This window comes from Musca vetustissima, unplaced genomic scaffold, assembly GCF_032173495.1.
Source record: "Musca vetustissima isolate MV318-11 ecotype Yass unplaced genomic scaffold, APGP_CSIRO_Mvet_v1 utg43838, whole genome shotgun sequence".
Taxonomy (NCBI): Eukaryota; Metazoa; Arthropoda; class Insecta; order Diptera; family Muscidae; genus Musca; species Musca vetustissima.
In genome coordinates, this window is record NW_026873965.1 from 1 (window position 1) to 13,503 (window position 13,503).

Sequence of the window (13,503 nt, forward strand, 5' to 3'; positions counted from 1 at the left end):
TAAAGGGTAACATGCAAACACGCTAGAACGTCGTTGTGAATTTAAACCTTTTAAAAAGAAAGTCGGGAACTTCATGTGGTCACTATGTCATTGGAAAATGCTTAACCTAATTACAACAACTAACTAGTAAGGCAAATTCAAAATTTTGACGGGGCCGACGATATGATACCCTTCACTACTATGGGTATATTAAACAGATCCTTACAGACGTTGCACTTTTAAAGGACCATTAACATCAAATTGAGTGATTTTAGTTCAGTTCTTTAGCTAAATGTGAAGCGACTTAGATCAATCAATAAACATGTCATTCGTTTGTAGCAATGGGAGAACTTAAAGCAAATATCAATGGGACCCATTGAATATTTTGAGCCCAATTAACACGAATGTCCAACTAATAAACATGAGGAGTTTGGTGCTATATTCAAATATGAACCGAATTCAACGAAACTTGTCACAGATAAGGTTATACTAATTTCAGTACGTTTGGTTTCTATCGGCTATACTTTGGGTCCTTGGTTAATAATTAACTTGAAATTGGACGAAAATGTATATGGGAGCGCGGTAGATTATTGTAACTTCAGTACGTTGTGCAAAATTTTGTCCGAATCGGCATATCTTTGGGCCTTTGGTGCACCACTTACTTAAAATCGGACTAATATATGTAGGTTTGGTTACCTTTAGTTCAAATTGAAACACTCTGTTTTATGTTTAATTTGATATTATAGTTTTTATTGTTTAAATTATAAAGTTGGGTTCTTATTATTAAATAAAGCAATATTTACAAAGTTCACAAAATCAAAATTCAATTAACTTCACTTCTTATGATTCTTAACACTTCTTGTTACTTCACAACTTCTATATTACTTCAAATTACTTCTACACTTCTTGATTTCAAATTAGCGACTGTGTCAGTTCTTCTATCTGTCGGTGTCACTTCAACTTTTGAAAATCGTTGCGTCTATGTTAAGTAGAGCTTTGTCAATCGTTTTCGTCGATGTTTATTACTTCGTGTGTGATCGGCTGTGTTCAATAGTACATGCGATTAGTGGAGTTGGTAATGCAAATAAGAGCAGTTGCGTAACCCGTTCCTACATTCGGCCATCCTGATTCGCATTCGACCGCGAATGTACACTCCAAGGCTTCATATATTCTGAGACAGTGGTTGAACGTCTCGGACCTTCACCATCACCTACTTTCTCGACGATGTATCTACTATGGTTCAGCTGTTGGACAATTTTGTACGGACCCAAAAACTTCGGTCTTAACTTCATACCAGTACCGAATTGAGTACGTTTAATGGCTACCAAGTCGTTAATGTTGTAGCAAGTCTCGGGCTTTCTCATCCTATTATATCCTCGTCTATTCTCCTCTTGAATCTTTAGTATATTATCTTTTGCCTCCTCTCGTAGCAAACAACGTTCATTTTCGAATTCTTCTACTATACACTCTTCTAACATTTTCCTTATGTCTGTACAGTCTTCTATTCTCATATCTACACCTGTTAACAATTTGAATGGCGATATCTTAGTACTTCGAGGGGGTGTATTGTTTATAGTTTTCTGAACACGATCGACATATTTATACCAATTTCCAGGCGATTCAGCGCATAACTTCGTTAACATTGGTACAACTATCCTATGCATACGTTCGACTTGCCCATTTCCTCGTGGAACACCAGTAGCAATCAATAAATGTTGTATATTCATTTTTTCGCAATATTCGTCAAATTGTTTTGAAGTAAATGCTGTCCCTCTATCGGTAATAATCCTCTGTGGGTTACCAAATACTGCTGATTGTTTCTTTAATTTGTCTATTACCTCGTTTGTACCTGTGCTCTTAGTGGGGTACAGCCAAACAAACTTGGTAAAACCATCTACTACCACCAATATATGATTATATTGTTTATGAGTTGCTTCCATTGGCCCTACATGGTCTAGATGGTACGTCATCAACGGCTTGTCTTCTTTACATATTGGACTTAGATATCCTTCCTTACGACCTCTCTTAGCATCAGCTACTATGCATTCCACACAGCTTTTTACTATCCTTTCCGTTTTCTTTGTCATGTCTGGTATGAAATAATTTTTCCTGACAAGATCCTCTGTCTTCCGTGTAGCAAAATGTCCCTGTCTATGAGCTACAGTAATTATTTCATTTTCCATAGACGATGGTATCACAATAAGTTCCTTGTTTGGATCTTTATGCAGAATGTCGAATTTTATATAGTAGTCGTCGTACGTACTAGTTTCTAAAACTTTCCTGACCGCTCTTATCCACTCATCCTGTAACTGAGCTTCTCTAATACGATGTTTAAGTGAATCCTCGATCATAAGACATGCCAACCTACTTAATGCGTCTACGTGTTTCATCCTCGAACCTGATCTATGCTCTATGGTATAACTGAACTCTTGCAAAAATAGTGCCCAACGAGATATTCTTGGCGGAATGTCATGTTTACGCATTGTTAGTGCGAATGCGTTACAGTCAGTTACTATTTTTATATGTAGTCCAAGTACGTATATCCTCCATTTCTTCAAAGCTTCTACTACAGCTAAAACTTCTAATTCAAAAGAGTGATATTTCTCTTCAGCTGGTGTAGTTTTCCTACTCATATATTCTACTGGATGGAATTTTCCGTCTTCATCCTTTTGGAGTAGGGCTGCTCCGTACCCATACATACTGGCGTCTGCATGAATCTCAGTTATTCCTTTCGGGTCAAATATTTTTAAAATGGGCGCTTTCACTAATGCACCTCTGAGTTGATTATAAGCTGCTATTTCCACATCTCCCATTTTAAATTTTGAATCTTTCTTTAAAAGATCCGACAGCGGTCGAGCGATTGTAGCGTACCCCTTTACAAAACGTCTAAAATATGATGTAAGACCTAAAAATCTTTCTAGAGCTTTCCTGTTTGTAGGAAGCGGATAATTTGCTACTACTCTAGTCTTTTCCACAGACGGCAATATTGTAGAGTTTTCTATGACATACCCCAAAAAATTAATTTTCTTCTGTAGAAACTGGCACTTCTTCCATTTTATTGTAAGTCCGTTTGATTCCGCGACTTCCAATACTTTTTCTAACTTTTTTACACCCTCTATATTGTCCTTCGATGGAATCACGATGTCGTCCATGTAAATTACTAAAACTCCCTGTGACACCAATTCCCTGAAAATGGATGCAATGTATCTGCAAAATACTGCTGGTGAATTTGATATACCAAATGGAACAAATTTGAATTCATATTGTCCATTGTGTGTCACAAATGATGTGTACTTCTGTGATTCTCGCTCAATTGGAACATGGAAGAAACCATTTTTCAAATCCAAGGTTGTATATATTCTAGCATTCAATAATCTTTGAATAACATCATCAATTACTGCCATTGGGAAATTATCGCGCACGATCTTCTCATTTAATTTTCTAAAGTCACAACATAGTCGTCGTGTACCGTCTTTCTTCTTCACTAAAACTACTGGTGCGCTATATTCGGAGCTACTTTTTGTAACAATTCCATCCTTAAGCCATTCATTTACCTGTTCATCGACTGCGCACTGATCAGGATATGACATTCTTCTAGGTCTTTGTGATACTGGGATTTCATCAGTCAAAATAATTTTCATTTCTACTGGGTGGGATACAGGTTTGACAGGATTGTATTCTGTTATTAATTTAGTAATTTTATTTCGAGTCTCATTGTCCAAATGTCTAAGATCCAAATCATCTCTAAAATCTTCATTATACGACAAATTTAATATATCTGAGAACTCTGTTTCCAGTTCTGAAATTGGATTATTGTCCACAGAACATGGGATCTTGTTCTCGTATATATTATTGGATGTATTAACTCTGCGCGAGAACATCGCTCTATTCGAATTTATAATCATGTCAACTTGATTCAATATATCATTTCCTATTATCACAGAATAACCTATATTTGGCTTCTGCAGTATGTGGAATGTCATATTTATTTCGTTATCGTCAATTTTTGCTTTCGTATTTAAGTATCCCAACGTACAAACAGTTTTGCCTCCTATACCACTTAAAGATTTAACCTCATCGCCAAGCTTCACATTACCTAGCTCATCTAAAACATCGCTTCGTAACAGACTGACATCACTTCCAGTGTCTACTAGCGCTATGAATTTTTTACCTAGAATTTCAACTTCTTTGAAAATTCTCTGAGTCTGCGAAATATCCTCGGACAATGTGTGGACCATATCTTTTTTGTTTGCACTAATCTTTTCGTCCTTGATTTCTTCTTTCCCGTTCAATTTGCATTCAAATGACTTGTGCCCAAATCCCTTGCACTTAAAACATTTTGTTCCAGGGGTCTTGCATTGGTTTGCAAGATGCCCTTTTTCACCACACCTAAAACAACGGACAGACGTTTTATTATTTTCCTCAATTTTTCTGGTTTGATATACTCTGGAAGCGGACGGACTTTCAGTACCTTTCATTTTCTCATAAATCTTTAATTTGGTTTTTAAGTCGTCTATTGTAGTTGCCTGGTATAAAATATTTTTGTTTAATTTAGAGTCCGGTATACCTTCTACGAAATATGTTATTATGCTCTCATCGTCTATATTAATTGGTTGCCCTATTTCCATTAAACTATATAGATATTCTCTCAAAGTCTCATTATTCTTCTTTTTCCGGTTTGATAGATGTCTGTGAACTTCTACTGACGATGTCTTCACACCAAATTCCTTCTTCAATGACTCTTTAAGGGTTGGCCAGTTTTTAATATTGGGTTGACTCCTAACATAAATTTTGGCTGCCCCTGTCAACAATTGTTTGCCATATATAAATTTCCTTAAATTGTCCCATCCCACCGTACAAGCGCAATCTTCGAACTCACGAAGCCATTGCTCAATAGTGGGCATTTGGTCACCTGAAAAGCTTGAGACAGAATCTTGAATATCCCTCAATGTAAATAGACTTGTAGCTTGTCCAACTGACGATGTTGCCTCTCCATAGTCAGATCCGTCGTCCTCAGCTACAGAATGACCGTAATGTTCGAGAAGCCGAGCCTGCAACTCACTCTTATTTCCACTTTTTGCCAAATTGAGCTCACCCAATTTGACTTTAAGATCATCAACCGTCAGTTTCTCAATGTTTTTCCTGTCCATGTCTATCTAGTCGACAGTCGCTTTACAATAAACCAAAAAAAATAAAAATGATTCAAGTTAAAAAATAAAAATTAATGTTCTTATTCTTAACTAATACACAAAGAAATTCAAGTGCGAAAAAAATTCTGATTCTCTACTTAAAATTTACACAAACCAAAAATGTACATCTATTTTGAATTCATATGATAAATACTGTTAGGTCACAATAAAAAATCATTTACCCTAAACAAACAATGATTTCTGCCGTTAGTTCGCAACAACAATTAAAAAGGCAAAATACGCAGTACCCAAATGCTGCCTTACCGTTAGGTCTTCTCGATCACTTCACCGTTGTTCTTTGGGTCGTCTAATTGTTGTTGTTACACGCACACTCCACTTGCCTGCAGTTGTTGTTGTGTATATTGCGCATCAACCAACGTCAAATTCTTTATTATTTGTTCTTGTTGTTGTCTTTTGCACTCAGCCAACGTTACCCCTCTTCAAAATCTCGGACATTTGTTGTTGTTATGCTCAAAGATTAACGGCACCCTTTTTCCAAATCTCGTACATTCACACTTGTTGTTGTTATGCAGAAATATTTACCTGCGCCTTTTCTCGAAATCATACACACTTGTTGTTGTAATGTTTCGCACAAGCTGCTGTGTTGTTGTAATGTCTTTGTACACGCTGATGTGTTGTTGTAACGTCTATGCACAAGCTGGTATGTTGTAACTTCTTAAGTTTTGTAATGATCATTAATTACATCATATAAACTGTTCAATGTTTTTCAAATTCAATCAATCAAAACTTTATCATCATAATTTCTCAGATCAGCAATTTTTCTTAAAATCTTTTCTCCAATAGTCTTCATTTTTTTAAGTTCACAAGCACTTAAATTTTTTTCAATATTTGTAGCAAATCACCATCAAAATTTGACCATCACTTTATTTAATTTGAACCGGGCGAGCCCCCAAATATGTAGGTTTGGTTACCTTTAGTTCAAATTGAAACACTCTGTTTTATGTTTAATTTGATATTATAGTTTTTATTGTTTAAATTATAAAGTTGGGTTCTTATTATTAAATAAAGCAATATTTACAAAGTTCACAAAATCAAAATTCAATTAACTTCACTTCTTATGATTCTTAACACTTCTTGTTACTTCACAACTTCTATATTACTTCAAATTACTTCTACACTTCTTGATTTCAAATTAGCGACTGTGTCAGTTCTTCTATCTGTCGGTGTCACTTCAACTTTTGAAAATCGTTGCGTCTATGTTAAGTAGAGCTTTGTCAATCGTTTTCGTCGATGTTTATTACTTCGTGTGTGATCGGCTGTGTTCAATAGTACATGCGATTAGTGGAGTTGGTAATGCAAATAAGAGCAGTTGCGTAACCCGTTCCTACATATATATGGAAGGGTATAAATATCAATATTGATCTTCGTTTTATTATAGACCCATATTAGGTATATAAAAAGCTCCGAATTAGATTATTTGGCCCAAGGACGAACCCTATTGAAATTTGAGAAAATCGGTTCAGATTTAGATATAGCTCCCATATATAGTTTCATCCGATTTAATGTAAATTTAGATATAGCTCCCATATATATTTTCGTCCGATTTTAGGCAAATAAATATATCTTCCGATTTACATGAATTTTGACTTTACGTACTGAATTAAGTCTAGAACGATGTGTTTTAAATTTCGTGAAAATCGGTCTCAGATTTAGATATAGCACCCAGATATATTTTCGTCCGATTTTAGGTAAATATTGCACCAAAGTATCTTTATATCTTTCAATTTGCACGAAATTTGGCATAGTGTACTGAAATAAGTGTAGAACGATGTGTGGTAAGTTTCGGGAAAATCGGCTCTAAATTTGCCCGAATGAAATTAAATTTATCATAGGTTGCATAGAAGACATGAGTATGTTCCTTCAAGGGAACATTGACATGCAATTGTAAGGATACATATGTACAGTATACCCAAAGTAGTGAAGGGTATTATACAGTCGGCCCAGTCCGACTTTACTACTTTCCTTACTGGTTTTGTAGTGAAATTTTACAGTCAATGAGAAAACAATATACCAAATTACATCCAATTCGGTTGAAAAGCGTGCATAGATATGGTAATACCATTACAAGAATCCAAAATACCAAAATGAAGCCAATTTGATTCAAAAACGTGTCAAGAACCCCCATATTGGGGTGCTACCATATAATAGGGAGGGGATCCCCTTAACGTGGCTCAATTTTCAAAACTTTTTGTAAGAAAATGTGTTATTTAATGAGAACCTAAAATACACAATTGCAAGTAAGTTGGTTGGAAAATCCCCTAAATACCGAATAAAGGTTGGTACTGTTCTATGGGGACTATGGCGATCTTAGGTCAAGATTTATAATTTTTAGTACGGATATGTGTTATTCAATGAAAATCCCAAAATACCAAATTACCGGCAATTCGGTTGGTAAATCTGTCCAAAATTCCCAAAATACCAAATATTGGGGAGTACTTTTATATGGGGGCTACACCAAAACGTGGGCCGATACATCCCATTTACCATACCAAACATCCTAGGAGTACCAGCAATGTCTGTGCAAAATTTCAGAGCTCTATCTTCAATATCTCTATCGTGATTTCAAAAGTCAGAAGAAATTGCTTTTCGTTTTTCGGTGGGTGAACATGATAGCCCTCAAATGAAGTATCTTTTTCATATTCGGAATTTTGTCTGAAGATTTGGTTGTACCCTGTTTTGACATAGAACCCATACCAACATTGATAGCTACAGTGGTGTTGTGAATAAAAATACCTGTTTGTTCTACATCAAATGGTCTAAAAAACATTTTAAGTAGTTAAAGTGGGCATTTCAAACTCGACCATACGAATATAAAACCTCCTTTTTACCCGCTCTAAGCTTTAGTGATTAATGCCGATAATAAACATTGAAATAAGAATCATTCTACGCTTTCTAGGAATAACAAAAAGAAAACTCACTCGTAATGCTGCTCAATTATAGCTTCCAATTAACTTTTTTTATTTGTTGCTGTAACAAGTTTCACAACTTTTCGAAGGCGTTGCAAGCTATCACAAGGCGTCTGTCAAGTATTTTATGTAAATATTTGTGTTTGAGTTCTTTTTATTTGTTTGTTGTCGTTTCTTTACTTTTGTTTGCCATCAATGGAACATTTGTTGAACAAACAACCAATTGTCATGCCGTTGGCAACATTCAACATGTGGCATTTCTTTCTATTCCAATTTATGTAATTTTTTTCAATTTCCCCCTTCTGCTACTCAACTGTTTTTGTCTTTATGCTCCGTGTATTTTCAGCTACAAACATGTACACGGACATCTTTCGGTGGTTGTCTGCCTGCTGGGCACCATGGCCAATACGCTCAACATAATGGTATTATCGCGACGTGAAATGCGCACACCCACCAATGCCATTCTAACCGGCCTGGCCGTGGCTGATTTGGCCGTTATGCTCGAATATCTGCCCTATGCCATTCATGATTACATTCTATCCGAATACTGGACACGAGAACAACAGCTGAACTATCCTTGGGCATGTTACATCAAATTCCATGCCATTTATGCTCAGGTATTGCACACCATTTCCATTTGGTTGACGGTAATGTTGGCCGTGTGGCGTTATATAGCGGTTACCTATCCGCAAGTGTCCCGCGAATGGTGCGGCATGACTAATACTGTGATTTCAATATTGCTGGCCTATGTTATATGTGGATTGGTGGTCACACCCTGGCTGTACTTAGTCAGTTCGGTGGCACAATTCGAGGAGGTGGTAACCGAACAAAATAAAGTGCTCTATTCAAGGCCATTGAGTGAATACATCCTAAAGTATCAGACCAAACATGATTATGCGAATTTCTCTAAGCTCAGCACTTTAAATGCCACTGGCGCTGTGCAGAGCAGCAGCAGCAACAGCACTAACAACAACAACGACAGTGACACCGACATGATGATGACGGCGGCAAACAATGCCTCATTATTGCAGCATCAACATCACAATATAACAGTCTATCGTCTGTATCACAGCGACATGGCACTGCAGAACAGCACCCTGCGTTTGGGCACCCTGCTCGTCTATTCGGTGCTGATAAAACTGATACCGTGCATAGCACTCACGGTACTCTCGTTGCGTCTAATAACCGCCCTCTTGGAGGTGAAAAGACGCCGACAAATGTTACACAGTCAATTGCTAAAGGCCGAGGAGAAATCTTCACAATCGAATGCAAGTCAGACAATGCCGGCGGGTGTGGGCGGAAGTGGCATGGCTGGTGGGTCGAACACAGTCGTTGCTGGTACCTCGCCCCTCGTCGATGCCAACCAAATGGCCATGAACTCAACACTGATGATACGGAAAAAAATCGATAAAGCGAAACAAACGGATCGCACAACGCAAATGCTGTTAGCGGTGTTAATGTTGTTCCTTATCACCGAATTGCCCCAGGGCATAATGGGTCTGCTCAATACGATATTGGGTGAGGCGTTCTTTATGCAGTGCTATCTGAAATTGAGTAAGTATTTGCCGGCATATTCTAACACACGCGCGGGCACACACACGCACATACATAACCTATAATTGGGAATAAATAAATCATTTGTTGTTAGTGTCAGGGACAACATGTAATTAATGTGTCAAACAACATTTATGACATACGATTTGTTTGTGGTCGAAAGGTAAGAAAAACAACAACAATCAAACAAAACAAAAAAAATAATATTGTTTTTTACTAGTTTTGTTATAAAACAAACCACCAACACATGAATATGATTTGTGGGCAAAACCAGGCAAAAGTGATAAAATGGACATTTAGGACTAAAATAATAATAAGAACAACAGACAGATATAAAAGTTACTTTCAGAGATATCACTTGTTTGTTTGACATTCAAAAAATCCCGTTGCTGTTGAAATGATTTGTGGTTAAAAAAAATAAAAATACAACTGCAAACATTTTAAAATCACATGTATAAAATCTGTAAGTGGGAATTATTGAAGGAGAAGGGCACATACCGCATATCGGTTTGATTTTTTATAGGAGTCTATTACAATTACTTCCTAAATTCAAAATCATCTTAGGGGATGTGAGTGTCCAGATCAGAATATTGAACAACCCTACACCAAGATGTGGTAAAGAGGGTATTATTATATTATATATTTTAAACATATAGAGAATGTATTAAGAATCACTTTCTGATTTTAATTTAAGCAAGGTCGGACCTCCTTTCCAGATTTTAGGCTCATTTTCCAAACGAAATTTGCCATTTCGGCTTCGGTTGGAAGGTGTAAAAAAGAAATGTTTTTTTCGCTACCTTCTTATGTTTAAAGTTTTAACCTCATTTGTCCACCGAGTTAAATGCACACCATCTGGTGGAGGGTATAACAGGTTCGTAACCCAATAATAACAATAATTTTTGCTTTCTTATTTTTCATACATGGTGATTGTTAGAGATATGTCAGATACATGGTATAATTATTACAAGGTAGGGCACAGCTACCAACTGATTACAATTTTTTCTCAAGGTGGCTTGTTCCATCAAATCGAAATACATATTTTGTGTATGTGTGTGTATTGTTTTGAATACTTTGTCAAATAAATTCAAAATAAATTGAAATACATATGTATGTATATTCACATTTAATCGAAATAAAAATTATGTTTTTAACATCTTCGTCTGGATGTAATTACTTTGTTATGGATGAAACAAACATTTGATGGTATTCCCCACTGGATTTTGGGAAGAAATCATAACCTTTCATTCATTTTTCGCGTTTTTAGTTTTGTGTTGAAAAAATGTCAAATAAACACAAACACTTGTTGCGTATATTTATTTTATTTTTGGCAGAAGAAGCCACACGTGCATAGTTGCTTTTTATACCCTTCACCACACTGTGGTACAGGGTATTATGTCTTTGTGCATATGTTTGTAACAGGCAAAAGGAAACGAGATAGACACATGGTCCCTTTTGATAATATACATAGAATCACTTTTTAAGTCGATTTATGCATATCCGTCCGTCCGTCTGTCTGTCCATGTTAAATTGTAAACAATGTACAGGTCGCATTTATTATCCGAATTGGATGAAATTTGGCACAGCTCATTTGTTTGGCCCAAGGACCCTATTGAAATTATGAAAAATCGGTTCAGATTTAGATATAGCTCCCATATATATTTTCGTTCGATTTGAGGTAAATGGTGCACCAAAGTCCCTATATATCTTTCGATTTGCACGAAATTTGGCACAGCGTACTTAATTAAGCCTAGAATGATGTGTGCTAAGTTTCATAAAAATCGGTTCAGATTTATATATAGCTCCCATATATATTTTCGTCCAATTTAAGGTAAATGGTGGGCCAAAGTCCCTAAATATCTTTTGATTTGCACGAAATTTGGCACAGCGTACTGAATTAAGCCTAGAATGATATGTGGTAAGTTTCGTGAACATCGGTTCAGATTTAGATATAGCTCCCATATATATTTTCGTCCGATTTAAGGTAAATGGTGCACCAAAGTCCCTAAATATCTTTCGATTTGCACGAAATTTTGTATAGCGTACCGAATAAAGTCTAGAATGGTGTGTGTTAAGTTTCGTGATAATCGGTTCAGATTTAGATATAGCTCCCAAATATATTTTCATCCGATTTAAGGAAAATGGTGCATCAGAGTCCTTATATATCTTTCGATTTGCACAAAATTTGGCACAGCGTACTGAATCGGTCTAGAATGACGTGTGTTAAGTTTCCTGGAAATCGGTTCAGATTTAGATATAGCTCCAATATATATTTTCGACCGATTTAAGGTAAATGGTTTACCAAAGTCACTATATATCTTTCGATTAGCACGATATTTGGCATGGCGTACTGATTTAGGTCTAGAATGATGTGTGTTAAGTTTCCTGAAAATCGGTCTAGATTTAGATATAGCTCATATATATATTTTCGTCCGATTTATGGTAAATGGTGCACCAAAGTCCCTAAATATCTCTCGATTGCACGAAATTTGGTATAGCGTACTGAATAAAGTCTAGAATGGTGTGTGTTAAGTTTCGTGATAATCGGTTCAGATTTAGATATAGCTCCCATATATATTTTCATCCGATTTAAGGAAAATGGTGCATCAGAGTCCTCATATATCTTTCGGTTTGCACGAAATTTGGCACAGCGTACTGAATTAAGCCTAGAATGATGTGTGCCAAGTTTCGTGAAAATCGGTTCAGATTTAGATATAGCTCCCATATATATTTTCGTCCTATTTAAGGAAAATGGTGTACCAAAGTCTCTATATATCTTTCGATTTGCACGAAATTTGGCACAGCGTACTTAATTAAGCCTAGAATGATGTGTGCTAAGTCTCATGAAAATCGGTTCAGATTTAGATATACCTCCCATATATATATTATCGTCCAATTTTAGATAAATAGTACATCAGAGTCCCTATATATCTTTCGATTTGCACGAAATTTGGCATATCGTACTGAATGAAGTATAGAATGATGTGTGTTAAGTTTCCTGAAAACCGCTCCAGATGTAGAAATAGCTCCCATATACATTTTGGTCCACATAGATCTTTCGTAATGAACTTAGTATAACCTATAAGTTAGACATAAATGCTGCACCGAATTCCCCAGGTGGGTCCGATTGGCATAAAATTTTGCACAACTTATTGAAGTTATTATGAGATCACGTGTGGCAAGTTTTGTTGATTTGGATATAGTTCCTATATATAGTTTCGTCAGATTTTAAGTAAAATGTGCACCAAAGACTCAAAGTTATATAGTTTATATCACCTAGCACGTGGAAAGTTTTATTTAATCGGTTCAAATTTGGTTAGAGCTACCATACAAAGTTTCTCCCGATTTTAAATAAATGATGCACCAAGAACGCAAAATATGGCCGATATTCTGTGACAAATTTCGAAGAAATCGGCTTAGATTTCGATATAGCTTATATACATATTTTCGTCCGATTTGAAGTAAATGGTGCACCAAACTCCTCATGTTTATCAGATATGTATCCAAATAATCAACGGGTATCCGATTGATAAAAGCTTTAAATTGATTTACATAATTTTGTCCCATTGAAAAGAATCAACTCTATATCTGACCAAATGAAAAATTTAGTATAGGTTGCGGAATGACATGTTTATGGATCCAATTTCATTATACTGTTCCTTCAAAAATGCGACGTCTGTTAAGATTCATCTGTTGAATATACCCAAAGTGGTGAAGGGTATCATATAGTCGGCCCCGTCCGACTTTACTACTTTCCTTACTGGTTTGTTATTCACCTCAAGGTGTCCTACCTTGTATTATTGTACCATGGTCAGATATAACAAAAAAACTTTATCCAACAAATACCTTCTCACTTC

The 13,503-nt window shown here is 36.1% G+C and overlaps 1 protein-coding gene across 1 annotated transcript; it reads left to right on the forward strand.

Annotated features, from left to right (window-relative positions):
- Window positions 1-8,344: 8,344 nt before the first annotated feature.
- LOC133329640 (G-protein coupled receptor dmsr-1-like) lies at window positions 8,345-9,649 on the forward strand (the record flags this gene model as incomplete). The annotated part of the gene is made up of 2 exons (XM_061538120.1): window positions 8,345-8,373; window positions 8,442-9,649. Coding segments are annotated over exons 1-2 (1,237 nt in total), but the record flags the coding sequence as incomplete, so codon positions are not given.
- Between the last annotated feature and the right edge of the window lie 3,854 nt (window positions 9,650-13,503).